The following is a 16,589-nucleotide window of genomic DNA, read 5'->3' as shown; positions in this document are numbered from 1 at the left end:
AAAGGATTTGAATTGGTGGGGAAAGTTGTGAAATTCTCAGTGTGATTTTTGGGATAACACAGCTTCTTTGAAGATTATCTTGGTGATGACCTTAGACATGAACTGGGAACCAGTCTTCCTTCTTGTTCTGTCTGTCTACACTTACTGCTTATTCCTAATGTTAGCTTCTTGTTGTGTATGCACGGCTTCTTAACATCCATAAGAATCTATGACTTGGGCTGTGCTAAATATTCACACTGGAGAAGACAGAAACATTACATTGCTTCCTGTGAGGCAGATGAAGGCAGAAGCAGACCTAATGTGTCAGTCATACAATAATCTGTTTTGATTCTGAACAGTCAATAAATAACAAAGATGGGTTGCAAAAGGGTTTATTTTTAAAAAACCCTTTGCTGAAGCATGCATCCCTCAGACAGCAGGACAGTTATGCCAGCTGAGATAATACTTCATCTGAACTGAGACAATACATTACCATAGCATTTTCTTAAACAGCATAGATCAAAGCATTAGAGCTTTTCCAGAGGATCAGAGCCATTAAAGGCTTTTACTTTTTGCTGGAGGAAGCAGGCCCTGCTTGTTCAATAGTTTTCTGTCAGGCTGTGCTCACTTCTTCTGGTGTTCTGGGATGTGTTTCAAAAGAGGACAATGCTATGAAAAGTTTTGGTTTTCAAAGTGTCAGCTGAGGTCAGGATCCTTTGAAACTTTTCTTCCCGTGGGAAGCAGGGCACTGTTAGGAAAAGCAACGTTTGAGTATGGGGGTCTTGTATATTCAAGGAAATCTTTCAGGAGCTTTACCTGGAGTTTTGTCATGTCATGCCTTAAAAAAATAACAGATTACTACTGGCATGCAAAGCATTCAGCTAACTTTCAAAATTATCTCCTTTCTAAATGGGCATGAGTTATATGATAGCCAGTTCATGCTCTCTTGTTCTTTTATTTACAGTTGATTATGGAAACTGAGAAATGTAATGTCTCCATGAAGATGGCATCCTCAGAAGATGTGAATGAGGTGCTGGCACACATTGGGACCTGCCTCCGGAAGATATTCCCTGGACTCTCACCCGTGTAAGTGTTTTTTAATGCATGTCTAGTGGCAGCAGATTGTGTGGAATAGGTGACAAGTCACCACTTTGCCTCTGTGGGTTGCCCTACTCTGACCTAAAGAATGCACAGAGAGTGTAATAAATACCTTGAGGCAAGTGTTAAGGTTTTATATAGGTGTATGACAGAAGCAGGAGGCAGTGCAGAGCACAGGTATACTCTGTAATACCAGAAGAGTCTTTGTTTTGAAGGGGTGATATTTGGAGTCTTAAGTTCCTATTCTACCTTATTGCCTCTCCATTTGCAGGTATAGCCTAGGTTCAGGCTTTTTGTTGTAATTTACTCCTTTCCTCTTAAACAGTTGTGATATTCAGTAGGTTGTTTTTTGTTGTTGGTTTTTGTTTGGTTTTTCCATAGAGATAATATCTGAGTTGGGAGAGGAGGGAAAAGTTCTGTTTACTGTTTGTGAAATGATGCACATGACTGGGAGCCTTATTCTTCAAAACTGAGCCCTGGGCAGTCTTGTCATGCATTTTCTATGGTACCCCTGGCTCCTTGAATCATACATCTCCTTCTCAAGCTTTTTTTACCCTGCTTTTTTGTGCTTTTTACCTTTTTTTCCCCCTTGACTTTGGTTTTGTAGTGTTTTGTTTGGGTTTTTATGTATGTTTGGTTGGTTGGGTTTTTCCCTTGCATCTTTGACTCTGAATTTTATCATCCTGCAGCAATTCTCAGGACTTTTTCATTGTTTTGTTTTGTTTTGTTTTGTTATTTTATTGTATTTTATTTTATTTTATTTTATTTTTTCTTCTGCCCTTGCCTCATCTTCATCACTCCCTACCATATTACTACTACTACTATTTGCTTCAGCTTCTGGTCTTCTACAGTATTAGAGAAAGTGGACTATGCAATTTTTCAGAGCACACTGATCTTTGAAAAGGGAGCTTTTGTAGCAGATTTTAGGTGTGAATTGTGGGGTTGTGTTTACATGTTATGTGCATATCTTCATTGTTCACTTTTCTGCTAGGTGGAGAAGTAAGTCAAATCCGTAAACGTTTGTTTTATTTACTTACAGTTTGTCTTTGTGGCAGTGCTATTAATTAACTTAATGGAGATAAAGCTCTTTCTTCAATAGGAACACATACAAGTGAATATTTATGAGAAGATTTGCCGTAAAACCTCAGTAATGATGTGAGAAATTACAGACTCACAGAATGTTTGGGATTGGAAGGGACCTTGAAAGGTCATCTAGTCCAACCCCCCTGCCAGAGCAGGATCACCTGAAGTAGGTCACACAGGAATGTGTCCAGAGAAGCAGACTCCACAACTTCTCTGGGCAGCCTGTTCCAGTGTTCTGTCACTCTCTCAGTGAAAAATGTAGGCAAAATGAGTAGAATGAAGATGGCTACAAGTCTGTGCATGCCTGGGTGTCTGTGAAGGCCTTGAGACATTCCCTGGGCTTTCTTGAAATGTTGCTGGAGAGTTTAGTCTAGCTATATAGAGAGCTTGGTTCTCAGAAAAGAAATCAGATTGCTGCCTCCCTTCTCAGATTACATTACTTTCCAAAATGAAGATAGTTAGGAGTTAGGCAGCTCATATAAGACCAGAGCAAGCAAAAAAGGGTAAAGGGGTTTCTCCCGTTGATATTATTTCCTTCACCATTATGGACTTCTGTCGTTTATGAGGCAGTCCTGCCATTCAGAAAAACAGTTTCGTTTCTTAAAAGGTTGGAAGGGATTGGACTTTTGCCTAGGGGAGAAAGAACACTACCAAATTACAAATATTGGAGTTGGGTACCTAGAGTGCAGCCTAGAGGCCACAAGTAGCTGCTCAGCATAGTTTGTGGCTCTTGGAGTTGTGGTGCTTTTGCTGCATAACAGCACTGTATAAACAGCAGTGGTTGCAATGTAACCAGTAACTACCATGTCTCCCCTATTTTGGACATCCTTGTGTTAGTTGAGACTCACAAGTCTCCTTAGCTTAAATGATCCTGTCCTAGAAAATGGTTATCATTACACAGAGAGACAAATAAATGTTATTTCTGCTGGGTGCCATCATCATGATGTGTGTGAGTTCTAGGCAGAGGATTTGTATTAAAGCTGGTAATTATTTCTGTAAACTCATTTAAAATCTCACTTGGAATAAAGGTTTATGAATTTAAAAATGCTTTCAAAGTCCTGAATATTTTATTAATTTATCCCTCCCCCCCTTCCTTTTGCATCTAGGAGGATTCTGAAAAAAGTAACTGTGGAGCCTTCAGAAAGACTGGCTAATCTCCAGGCCCTGTGGGACAGTCAGACAGTGGCGGAACTGGGACCTTGTGGTGAGAACAAATTTAAAGACTCAAAATATAAAAAGGCTGGAATTGTGGTGTCAGGAAGTTAACTTCTATTTCTGGCAGAAGCTGGTAAAGGTGTAATTAGTTTTAAGGTGTAATTAGTATGGAGCAGACTTCTGATTGGTGGGTGAAGGCACTATTTTAAGCTTCCTTACAACCTGCCAGGCAAAGATAGGATAGTCTCAGTTTCTGTGAGTAGCACAATGGACAGCCTTCTGAGAGAAAAGGAGAGTGAGTTTTGGATCTTTAAGTATCAGAGTATCTTTTTAGATGTTTGTTTGCTTATTTTACTATTATGTTAAATACTCTCTTGGGTTGTTTTTAGGAGGCTTTTCACAGATGTATGCCTGTGTTTGTGATTGGCTTGGATTTCCCTATAGAGAAGAAGTACAGTGGGTAAGTACTTGTCTTTTGTGGAGCCCTTTTCAGCTAACTGTACAAATTGTGAAAGAGCAGATAAATCATAATACTAATTGGGAGGGGAAAGGAAACAAACAAAAACCCAAAACAAAAACCAAACCAACAACTCTGTAAAGATGTGGAGTTTTTCCCTGTATTTTTAACAGGATGTCGATACGATTTACCTAACACAAGATACCAGAGAGCTGAATTTGCAAGACTTCAGCCACCTTGACCACAGGTAAGCAACGTGCAGTAATCATCCTAATATTTTGCAAACTTTCCTTGTTCAGCCTCACAACAGAGTTTGCCTGCCCTTACTAATGTGGGATAGGCCTATAGCTGTTACTTGAATGAGTAGACCTCTGGTAGAGCCATCTGTAGCATTTCTAGTTTTGGGCACAAACCTGCTGTTTTTGCCTGAAAGCCCCATGGAGAGGCATATTTCATTGAGGAGCCTGGGAAGATAAATATATTTTGCTGTTGGAAGCATTCCAGAAAGTTAGCAGATAGATCCTTTTCCTGTGATGGCGGATGTGAGAGCTCAAATTCAGCAGAGAAAACATGCAACTACATCTGGTAGGCAAAGCAAAAAATGAAATTATGCACTCTCTGCTTATGCAGAATCTTTTTCTCATGGTGTGCACAGTAAAGGAAATCATTTTTGTCAGCAAGTGTGTAGAAGGTTTAAGTTGTTCAACTGAATCCTAGCCAGTAGCTTCTCCACTTACAATAGTGCTATCAAAAATGTGTACTTCCAGAAAGGAACTAATTGAGGGTAATTTTTACTATGAGATGCTGAAACTTAGCTAAGTGTTGTATTTGGTTTACTGAATTTAGCTGACTGAGAAAATTGGATTCTAAGGAAGTTGAATCTGAAGATGTTTAAGTAGGAGGAAATGGGAGAGAGTCTTGACTAAAATCTGTCATTATACAGGGAAAATATCAAAATTAAGCAACTGTAAATAAGATAGAGAAAGCATTTGTTTCTTTGGGAAAGCCCTGTGGAAGAATTAAGAATTTGAGTTAGGTAAATAAGAGTATTTTGCCCGAGCATTCTTTGCCCCTTTAAGCTATCTAGTATGTAAATTTACAAAAAAAAAGCCCCACTATAATACTTACTCAACCTCTGTGGTGGGTTTTCAGTCTGCCCTGCATCCCATGACAAAGCTGATAAGTTGTACCTGTGTTGACTAATTCAGGGGTAACTCAAACAAAACTGCAGGGCTGCAACTGGTGCCTTACGGATGTAGTCGAAGGGTGGCTGGTTGATTAAGCCTGACTGGGAGAAGGTAAGGAAAGAAATACTAAGCACAAGCAACTGTGGGACAGTAACTCAAGAATGCTTTAAACATAGGGCAAGATGTAAGTGCTGAGAAGGCCATGGAGCATTCTTGAGAAAGTGACTTACAGATACCTGGCTTCAATACAAATTAAAAGTTGGAACAATTTAATAGGAGGGAAAAATACTGCATGCTAAGAAAGAGTCAAGTATTTGAAATGTTTCAGCTACTTCAAATGAGTACTTGGCTTTTGGAAAACAGACTAATGAATTTGTTGCTTCACAGAAGTTTTTGTTTGAAGTACACCTTACAAAATTGACATCACCAAGGAAATAAATTTGTCTTGTTAATAAAAGTCTTTATTAAATGTCTTGTGATTGTGTAAGTCCAAAAATCCAAAACAATTCTTGGAGCTACTTACATGCCATGGAATCTGTGTTATTATGAGAGTTCCTATTTGTTGAGGACTGGATTGAGTAAAAGGTTTTGGGTTGGAATTTCAAGACAACTAATTTTAATTATTTTTAGGAAGCCAAAACCTTATGCTATTAATTAAAAAGACTAACTAGTAGCTGAGATCCCAGGCAGTTCAAGAATGCATGTGAGTGTTATGTGATATATGCACAGTAAGAGTTGTTGTACTTTGGATTTTGAGAGGCTGTTGTGTATCTTGTCCACCTAATATTTGGGGTTGCTGAAGTTACCTGCTTGACATTGTGTGGTAGCTCTGAAGCGAGGTAGAATGTTTGTGGCAGTTCTTTAGCTACAAGGATTGTGCACTGCAAAACCAAACAATCTGTGTTTTTTTCAAGTTAAAGTCTGTTAGAGGTCAGCATAAGATGGCATGAATTATAGATGAATTTAAGTTCCCAGAGTGTCTGACATTTAGAGTGCATAGCATGGCTTGCCACATGGGAACATGGCTTCTGAGGTTTTATCTGAAATGATGTTGTGCTGTGAACCATAGAACTGTTTCACAGCAACAACAAAAAAAGACTGGAAGTGAACAGGGTTAACTTAGTAGCATAATTTTCATCTGTGTAGATTTTAGCATATTTGAACATAGAAAAGCATGACTGGTTAGATTTTTTTTTCTTTGCACTGTTCAGATTTCTTGCTATCTTAAATACTTTGGGGAACAGAGATGCTGAGAAAATGTGAAGGCATTAATGAATCTTGAATGTTGAAGCTTGGAGAGATTTTTTGCATTCCAGCAGAACAGAATCTTTTAAGATGGCAGAGATTTACGTTTTGTAAATCTTGCTTTATCCTAAATGGCAGTTCAGTAAACAAACTAATAAATATGAGCAACTCAATGAGGGAGAGTTATGAGAAGGTCCTGCTTTTGGAAATGGTTGTTAGTGTTCTTTTCATAGCATATGGCAAAAGAATTCAGATCATTGGTAATACCACATTGAGAATATAATAAAGTTAATAAAGCTCTATATAACTTTGGAAAGGAAACCTCAGCAATAAGTGCAATGAGGCAAGCTCAAAACAAGAGAAGGAGTAGATGTAAATTCTAAAGGACCCTCATTTGTCAGAAGCACCTTCAAAAATCTAAACAAAGCTGGACTATATTGGTTTCTTTTTAAAAATCAGACGGTAGAATGCTATAAAGTGAAGTTTCTAGGCAATAAGGCTGCAGCAAAATGAGCAGAGGTGCCACTGTCTTCAGGCACATGGGGAAGAAGGGTGTGGGGGGGTGTGTGTGTGTGTGTGTGCTAGCAGTTGGTGTTACCGAAGTGTGCCAGTATCTGTGCAAACCCTGTCTAGGGTTTGAACAAACAGGCCTTGAGTACAGCTGAAGACTAAACTATTTAAAGATAAGAATTTGCAAATCAGCTTGGGTCAGTTTGTTTCAAAGCATTCCTGTCATACTGCAGTGACGTTTTTTCAACTCCTTGAAAGTGGGATGGTTTTCCCACTAACTCTGGGCACCTCCTGCCCTTCAGCTGTTTCCTACTGAGGCCAGGGGAGGAGAGAGAAGAAAGGAGTGGCCTCAGGCAGGTTCTGCCTGCAGCCACCCCTGCCTAGAAGGTACTGAGCTCTTGCCAGCCCTCCAAGTTGGCTTACCAGCTCCCTGGTAGTGTAAATGCTTGCAGACAGTGATTCCTGGTTGTTATCCTCCTGTTCGTTTGGAAGAACTGGTGCTAATGTTGACAGCTGAAACACATGTGCTGAGGGTGCCTTCTGCCTCTTTTAGAGGTGTTGATCCACAGTGTGAACAGCTCTGCTGCTCCACCAGTGTGGTGGTGTTACCATCAGCCTGTCCAGTGTTTGTCCTGCAGCATTCACCATCAGCTGTGGCTGGTTGGTTACCACTGAGTAGATAAACCAAAGTTACACCTCATGATTAACTTCTATGTTCATTCAGCTTCCAAGGTGAAAGCGCTGGCAATAAGGACATCAAAGCTACTGATACATTACCTTCGTACCTATCATTGCAGGGGAAGGCAAAGGAAAAACAAGCACTATGTGGACATTCCTTACTCCATAGCAAGGTTCCTACCTGCCCAACCTAAGGGGAAAATACTTCTGGGCTGATTTTTACACATCCCCCCCAGCCCCAACCTTTCACTAGTCAGTGGCTGCTTTATGTGGAGATAAAGCAATGCATGTGTAGGAACAAAACCAATGTGGTAGATGTAAATAAGTCTATATACTTCAGGAAGCTAATAAGGCTCTACTGTGCCAGTGGAAATTAATTCACCATGAGACTTGATGTGTGCTGTGAACAGGATGGAAAACAAGCTTAATCCTTGAAGGGCAACACACACTAGTTGCTCTGCAGGAGTGTGAAAACTGTCTATTTGCATGAGCTTCGCAGTTGGTGGGCTTCAGTCTTTTGCTGCAAAATCCTGCACCTTCTTACTGTTACCTTAGAGATGGGCTTGTACTTCCAAACCTAGCAACTGCAGTTCCCAATGTAGCCTGCTGAAGGCTTGTCCTTGTGATGTTGCCTTGTCTCTTGGCTTTCCTGTGTGTTTAACGACCACCTTGAAGTGTTTGAATATTTGTAGAGGGGAAAATGGAGAAAAGGAAAAAGGAAAAGAAGATAGGAGAAGGATGCTGCGTGTTTAGTGCAGATCTGTGCCTAACCATTTATGTCCTGGGGAGGGTGGGACTGGCTTGTAAAAGCCAATACTTTAACATTTCATGTATGTTGCAGGTCTTTGTTTCATTATAAAGCCAAGGGTTTCCTAAGTAGCTGTTAAGTCCCAGTGTATATAAGTATTTAATATATTACATCAAAATGATCCAAGTGCCGTGCTGCTAAATGGTGTGCGAGTGCTTGATGAATGATTCTGCTGGGGGCTACTGTACAGGCATGACATTTATCAACATCTGTTATTGGAGAAATTTAACAGAGGGAGAGCAGATCACATTAAGAGGCTTGGCATGAAGAAAATGGGAATAATTTAGAATTTCATTTGTGAAATCCTTTTTACAATTAAGGAGGGTTTGTGCTGAAAATCACGTTACTCTTTTGCAGATCTCCTGCTTCCCAGGGGAATTTAACTATAGAGATGAGACAAGGAGGTGTTCTCTAGAAGCATTCAGTCATGGAATTATATTAAATCATCAGACTGCCAAAAAGCTTTTTAGCGTCGTGCTAAATTATAATTAGAGGTGATTAAGAAGCTTAAATATATCACAGGCTGAAGAAAAAGTACTGCTTAAAGTTGGAATGGCAGCCCAGACAAATTCCTGGTTTAAAAATTCATGCTAGAACGGATGTTGATTGGCCAGTTAGAATTTTGTATTAAAATATGAGAGACACACAGCTGCTGGTGATCACTGTTTAGAATGCAGAACTTTCTGTAGTGGGGATAGCAGGCAATTAGCATTGCAAAACCAGGGGGAATTAGATGTGGAAGAACACTTAAGAAATTGTTTCCAATGACCAAAGCCAACAGTTAAAAAGTGTTTTTCTTTTTCTAGAGACTTAATACCTATAGTTGCGGCTCTGGAATACAATCAATGGTTTACTAAGCTGTCCTCCAAGGATCTGAAGTTAGTAAGTAATGAATTGAAACAGTGTATTTGCTCCTACCAGGCTGTGCTTTATTTTAGAGGATCCTATCACATTTTTCCAAGGTGAACTTTTTTAGGCAAGTCTATCTGGGCAAGCTGTTGAATTCCACACCCCCTACCCTCCAACCCCCCAACCCCCCCTTAATTGTCTCAGGAAAATTTATATTGTTGGATAGTTAATTCATGACACAGAAACACTGACAAGAGCAGGTCTTGTCAAAAATTTAAGTTAATAAAGTTTAAACACTTCACTGGATATTAACAAGACCCTGTGAAACTGCCTCTTTAGATGTTGCTAGGTCCCCTAAACTATATTGAATGACTAAATTGGAAAATAACTTTAAAGCAGCCAGAAAGCTCAGTTGCTCTTTGAAAGTGGAAAAAAAAGTATCAGGAATTTGTTGGGGATTTTTTTCTCACACATAAAAGTGTTTTTTCCTTGTCATTTTCATTGCAACTTGATTTTTTTTCCCCCCTCCTCGTTATCTGAAACTAACCTTGTATAGTAGAAAGCATGTAGTGATGTATGGCATTGATATTCTTCCTTATTGTTTTTCTTTCTGAAAAGCTACATGGGAGCAAATCTAAACAAGTAGGAGGACTGAAGACAGGGCCAAGAAAATCAGTAATTAGGTGACATTTTTGTATATGTAAAAATGCACTATTTCTTCTAAATTTGAAAGTTTATAGTCACAGGTAGAGTTAGTGATTTGAGAAATTACTTTCACGCTTGCTTCAGGTAACTTTTGTCCCTAAAAACGAAGGCTGAGTCTCATCATTTTTAAATTGCTGCAGTTCTATTTATCTGAAAGTGCTCTCTCTGCATTTCTAAGCTTTCATTTTCCATGAAAATTCCATAGAAACTGGCTTCTGTGCTTTTTGAGAGAAAAGTAGGCAAAACCCCTCTTCTTTCTTGCTGGGATATCTTACTTGAAATTATGCGTGGAATGAAACTGGGAGCATTTTCAATGCTGTTGAAGCTTGCTGCTAAAAGAAGCATTGTTAAAGGTACAATGCAATTAGTTTCTGCTTGAATGAAATGAGATAGTTTGCTTATTTAGAAGACTGGCTGGTGTAGTTTGCTTAGGAGAACTGGCCACATTATCTATCCATTTGTATGTGAAAGGCATTTTTTTTTTGTATTCTTAGCAACTTTTCTTTTTTCCCCCCTGGAAAACAAATAAACTTTGTCAATCCTGAAAATTCATCAATTCCTTTACAAAAAAAACCTCAACATTTTATCTTTCACCCATTCCACTTTTAGTCAGATCCACCAGGAGAATGCAAGTTGTTGGACAGTAAATCCATGCCATAGGAACACTGCTGAGGGTCAGTATGAGGTCAGACATATCTGGAGGCCACTGAATTCTTTGTGCTTCACGAGTCCTGCTCTGACATTGTGTTTGATAGGCAGCATCCATAGTGTTTTTATAGTATGTCCGTGAAACTTTCCACTTGCAATCATAGTGCTGTAGAAGCGTTGTGATAATACTCTCAATTATCAAAATGTGGAAGGCAAAGATAGAATTGGGAAGATGGCTGAGTTGACAGTCTTCAGAAAAAAAGTGCCACCTTTACTATACAACAGAGTAATAGGATTTTTGTGCTTGGTAGAGCAGATGTTTTTTTCTTTTTATGAGAGATTCATTGAGATTAAAACCAAAACAAAACAAAAACAACCAACTAAACCAGCAAGATGAAAAAAAACCCAGCAAACAAACTAGAAAATGTCAGACCACCATTGGAAAGGCAGATGTCCCAGGTGTGAATGTCACGTTGCTATTTTTAAAGGCAGATAACAGAATAGTTTCAACACGTCATGGTCATGGCTGAAATTCAGCTTTGGACATCACATGAACATTCACTAGGTCTGTTGTTGGGAGAAAAAAAAGAAAAAAGGCCAAATCTAGAAGCTCAATAAAAGATTGTAATAAAAGATGATGAGATAGAGAGTTCACTGTGTAGCATTTGGTTTTATCTCTCTATTTGTGTGAGTGCAGCAAACAAACTCTTTTGTTATTGAGTGTCGTTCATGATACTTGCAAATGTCCATGCAAATTCTAGAATCCAACAACAGTGAGATCATGAGATGGGATCTATTTCTATTTAGTTTGGCAGAATTCATGCAGAAAAACACTGACCCTTAAGCACTAGTCCTTAGCAGCCTGTGGAGGACCTGTAGTTAGAGTGCTTTCTCCAACATTTCTGATTTTTGGGGTTTTTTTTGGCTGCCTAGTAGCATCTTTCTTTATGTTTAGCTGTTATTCCTGGCAAGGCTTTATTTTCCTTTGCACTAGTTGCAGATGAACAAGATTTCTTCAAAAATTAAGTGAGCAGTTTTTTTCTGAATCATAGGGTTTGGAGTTTTTACTAAGATTAAAGATCTACCCCCTTATGATTAGGTGGCCTGTTTCATAGGTGAATTGCTTTCAGTTTGCCTCTTGCTTCCCTGAGTCTTTTCTAGAAGTCCTCTGCTGGCACTTGAGTCTCTCTTGGATGTATTTTTGCTTATTATTGATGTATGACAAGAAGATGGTTGTGGCCTGGATCCTATTATGATGCACATCTTATAATTCAATAATTGTCTGTTTCATATTTATGTTCTTTAACACTGTTCTGTCTTTTCTGTGGCAGTCCACTGATGTCTGTGAACAGATACTGCGGGTGGTGAGTAGGTCCAATCGATTGGAAGAACTGGTATTAGAGAATGCCGGGCTTAGAACGTAAGTAATTCCTTTGAATTAGTCACGTTAGCTACTGCTTACTCCTAGTAAAAGGGATGTGTGGTGTGTGTTAGCCAGAATAAGCATTAGAACAAGCTTGTGCTACCTTGCATCTACCTTGTTCTGAGGAGCGTGTAGTCACAAGCTTTTTATATGGCTTTCCAGAGGCTGCTTATGTCCTAGAAATTCCTTTAAATTGATGGTTATTAAGATTCTGCCTGGAGAGTTGGATTTAAGATGAGCAAAATGGATTGGAGTATAAACCTTAAATCAACTCATATTGTTCCTCTCCAAATATGACTGCCAATAGAAGTGTGAACACTTTTTTATCATTTAAAAAACAGTGTTTGAGGTTTTGTTATAAAAGCCTATTATTGCATCTTGAATTATTGTTTTGTTCCCCAGAGAGCTGTTTTTATCTTAACTGTGGACTGTAGTCTGTTCAAAGGTAGCAGGACTTCTAGATTAGCAACTTGTTTTTAAATAAGCAAGAAAGCAGATAATTAATTTTAATGCCTTGCCATAGCCTTAAAAGAGAGATACAAAGAGGTAAACCATAAGATTTAATCCTTGCACGTTTTAAATGCAGTGATAGGTTATGTGCTTTTTCTCCCTTCATAGAAAATTAAAGTAGAGTTCAAATTGCAAACTAGCTCAGTTGGAAGTATTTGTATCTTGTTTTAGTGACAGAGTAGTATCCAAGACCACGCAGACAAGACAAACTCAAGTGCTAATGAATTGTTATGGTAATAAAAATGGCAGTGGAAAGGTGGGAGAAGCAGAACACTACGATGAATTACAAATACAGAGGGGAAAGCACAGGGAAAGTATTTTGTGTGCTTTACATTGTCTCCTCATTCACTGCTTGAGTCTTTTTCTCTTTTTTAAAAAGGGTTTTGCATTGAAATACCTTTAAAAGAAAAGTCACCTCAATGACACAGGAAGCTTGGTGTGACGTTTGGAATTACACACAAAGTTTCTGCTCACTAGTGCATTGCCTTTAATAGCCATCATTCAAGCAGAAGCACCTCATTTGAGTTTCATTTCCCTTATTGTATATGCCGTGAAATCCAGTGATATTCATTAATATTGAAAGACACATTGACTACCTTTGCACATCACCTACCCTAACTCATCACAGTTGGGTTAACTGGTTTGAGTGTTAACAAGACCTGACAGATAATCAACGTGTGTCTTTGGTTTTCACGTCTCCATCTACATGCACAGCGTTTGGCATTTTGCCTTGGTGTGTATCTGCTCCCATCAGCATTGTCTGTCTGCCTTTGTCAAGGACGCATTTGTCAGTTTTGCTGTTTATCATATCTGCTTGCTAGGAGGAAATCCTGTTGTTACTGGGTGTCTTCCTTTACACAGTGTACAGACCAGTCATATTTAATGGGCTGTGACAGATGTCAAACCAGGGTTAAGGAAGCTACCAAGAGCAATGCTTTGAGAAATAACCTGAGTAGATTCAATAGCATATTTCTTCCTGCAGCAGAGTCAATTTAAGATGATTTTGTTCCTTTCTACCTTCAGCCACTCAGTTCTGTGAGATTTAGTTTGGGCCACAGCCCCGTAAACACTTGTCATCCTCCCAGCTGATGTAATAGCAAGCTACTGTATAGTAAAAGTCATAAGGACTCAGAACTGGGAAAGTGTGGACTTGCTGTTGGCGAAAAGAGGATGTCAAGTGAAACCCTCAATCTGATAAGATTTGTGCCAGTTTAGATGCTCTTGAAATTTTTATTCCCATTGCAATGTCTTTGACAGATTTAAATGGTAAATTCTAGATTATGTTGGATGGCTTCAGTGCATATAGCAAACACCAGTGTTTTGATAAGTGTGTTAACTGAGGTAGATGTTATCCAGATTTCAGGGAAAGAAGTATCATTGAGGAAGAGAGTTACATCCCTGAGGTGTTTTAGAGGACTGGGACTGTATGTTATAACCAGAATATTAATTTCCATGAAACTGCAAACCAAATTCTTCAGCCTGCAAAGGCCTGTTTTTAAGAGCTGGTGAAAACTTGTCTTTGTTGCACTTCTGTACTCTATGAAAGCTGGCAGGCAGAATGTCCCTACTGCCTTTCTCACCATCTTCTGCATCTGTTCTAAAAGAAGTGGCCAGCTATGACAGAAGGGGAACATCAGAGGTGCCAGCTGCTGGTACCCAAAGGGACTTGGACAGTGATGTTGCATCTTGTCTTTCCCTGCTGGATGGGCTCTGACTGTCCTTAGACCCAACAATGTTAATTCTTCCATACACATACTCTTTTTCACCTGTTACCGGGATGCTATCTAGAAAGATCCTGAGGAAATGTTTTGTTTGAGATTTCCAGATGTGTTGTATTCTTAATCTGGGTGAAACATCCTTACTTTGCCATACATATGGTTAAACTGAGTCTTTTTTAGGCTTTACCTCCAAGTTTGAATGTCTTAAGTTCAGGCAAGCACAGCTCTGCAATTCACACAGGCCAAGTTTGATGCTTTATAGCAAGTGTCAGGCTTACATTGCATGCTCTGTTCATGAAGGATGCAGCCAAAAAAAGCCCAATAAATTTTAGGACTTAGAGTGGACAAAGGAGAGTGAGGGATGTTGCTCAGTGAGCAGGGCCCAGGTACCTCTGTTTATGGCAGAGGCTGCCCAGGGAGTGGGGAAGTTGAATTTTTTTTTTCCTGAAATGAGCCTTGGAGTCCCATGTGCCCTGTGTAGGTAATTCAGTGCTTTCTGGTGGCAGCTGATTTGCTGTGCTTTTGCCACATAGTTCACACATACCCCAGCTGGTAATCCTGCCTGTATTGGTGGCAAAAGTTGGATCTGAGTTTGCAAACAAGCCTGGAGGTGTAGGCAGTATACTGTCATGATAAGAATCTGTTTGGGATAAAGGAACAGGAGGAAACTCACCATGAAGAAAGGGGGGTTTGTTTGGTTTTTAACTCAAAACCTCATTTTTCTTGGCTGGACAGAAGAAGCTTGATTCAGATGCCTAAATACAGGCATCCAGTGCCATTTGAAATACTAGAGAGTATCCACAGTGTTGGCAAATTTAACCAAGGACCTGCTGGAGCTATGTAGTCTCCAGCAGCAGCAGCTGGTAGCAAAGCAGGATACCCTGAGGCCTATCAGGTGGCAGAGATTCAAGCCCAGAATTTCTTTCTGTTGAGTGCTTGCATTCACAGGCTGCCTGTGTTTTAAGAAAAGAATACGCTTTTCCTAGAGGCATCATCATGCATTTGCAGTGCTGGAGCCTGTTCTAGCCCCAGGAGTCTGTTTAAGAACATGGGATTTCAAAGGGGAAACTAAACTTTCCTTGAATATCTCTGTACTCGAGTACATCTTGCAAAATCAGAGAACCAAAAGCTATTGAGGTTACTGCTGTCTAATCCCCACTCTGTTCCAAATAGTGGAAGAGGATGCTACTTGCTCTGCAGTTCTCAGCACAGACTAATCTACTAGTTTTATGGTAAGCAGGATCTGCCTCAAGGAAAGAGGGCAGTGATAATTATCACTCTTCTAGCAACATAGCTGGTAGTTCTCCACCACTGGCTTACAGGAAGTAAGATAATGTACTTCGAGGCTAAGAGTGAAGGGAGATTGAGGCATATTTTTTATTCCCACCTCCATGTCTAAGTTAGGTGAAGTAAGAACATTGAAATTACAGTCTCACTTTAACAAATGCACACAGTAGGATTAGTCACTTAATACATGGAAGATTCCTAGTAGGTAGAAGGGAAGGTTTGAGGGTTTGCTTTGGGAGCTGATAACAGCCAACAGTCTTCTGACTTAATGCAAGGAACGTGTCTCCAGAGCCTGACAGTGTGGTCATGTAGGAAAACCCAAGCTAGCTTTGAACTTTAGTGCTGTGGGTGACAGTAGCCTAGATACAGCAAAACACTCTCAAATGAGGCAGTGTTCCCTTGACTCTCAAGTGGATTCGTAACAGAGGTAGGTGATGCTACTACAGCTACTTACCATAGTTGGTTGAAGTTACTTCAAAGCTGTCTGTGCTACCTGACCTGGTGGTTGTAAGCATTATAGAGCTGATATACCATTGTCTCTCTTGGGACATGTTGCTAGGGTTCTGGTCAATCAGTTACCTACTTTGATGCTTCTCACTGTAAAAAGAAGCAAGCAAAGACTATTTTGTTTGTGTTCTTTGAGAGAGCTATTCCTGCTGTTTTATGGGGTCAGAAATGCTCCTGTTTTGTTGACCTACTGGGTATGCTGCAAAGCCCATCTGTTTGAGTGACTGTTGGTAGACAGCTGCTGCAAGTGAGAGGGTTTGCTTCTGAGTGAAGGAGGTAGTGATACACAAGTTGATGTATATATCTCATTCGTGTGGTGTAGAGATGATGGAAGATCTCCTTGAGTTTTCAGTTATTCTGTGTAATTCCTATTTGATACTGTCAGATCTTTATCAGAAGCAGTTTGAGCTTTGATTGTGTGCCCTTCAGTCTCTTGGGTCACAGAATAAACACATAATAAAACAACTCACTTTGTAAGATAACGATTTAGCTAGAAAAACATTGTTTAGAACTGTGAAGAATCAGTTACTGCTCTGCAGCAGGATAGGCCACTTCTGGCTAGTAATCACTTGATGCTTTTAAGCCTCTGAATGTGCTGTAAATAGAGGAGATAACAGGATTCTTTCTTCCTCTCTTTTTTTGCAGAGATTTTGCACAGAAACTAGCCAGTGCCCTAGCCCATAATCCCAACTCAGGACTCCATACGATCAACCTTGCTAGCAATCCACTTGAAGATAGAGGT

At 39.7% G+C, this 16,589-nt stretch overlaps 1 protein-coding gene across 2 annotated transcripts in view; it reads left to right on the top strand.

Moving 5' to 3' along the window:
* The window catches only part of CARMIL1 (capping protein regulator and myosin 1 linker 1), a 223,183-nt gene that overhangs the window by 108,106 nt on the left and 98,488 nt on the right, over positions 1-16,589 (top strand). For both annotated transcript variants that reach the window (XM_068147531.1, XM_068147530.1), the window contains exons 5-11: positions 944-1,065; positions 3,267-3,364; positions 3,705-3,775; positions 3,946-4,019; positions 9,007-9,082; positions 11,734-11,822; positions 16,493-16,587. In XM_068147531.1, the coding sequence (XP_068003632.1) occupies positions 944-1,065; positions 3,267-3,364; positions 3,705-3,775; positions 3,946-4,019; positions 9,007-9,082; positions 11,734-11,822; positions 16,493-16,587 (625 nt within the window). The remainder of the gene's footprint in view (positions 1-943; positions 1,066-3,266; positions 3,365-3,704; positions 3,776-3,945; positions 4,020-9,006; positions 9,083-11,733; positions 11,823-16,492; positions 16,588-16,589) is intronic.

Source organism: Melanerpes formicivorus, unplaced genomic scaffold (genome assembly GCF_026170545.1).
Source record: "Melanerpes formicivorus ecotype bairdi unplaced genomic scaffold, bMelFor1.0.p_v2 SCAF_15, whole genome shotgun sequence".
In the NCBI taxonomy this organism is placed as follows: domain Eukaryota; kingdom Metazoa; phylum Chordata; class Aves; order Piciformes; family Picidae; genus Melanerpes; species Melanerpes formicivorus.
Note: the sequence above shows the minus strand (reverse complement) of the source record. Positions and strands in the feature narration are given on the sequence as shown.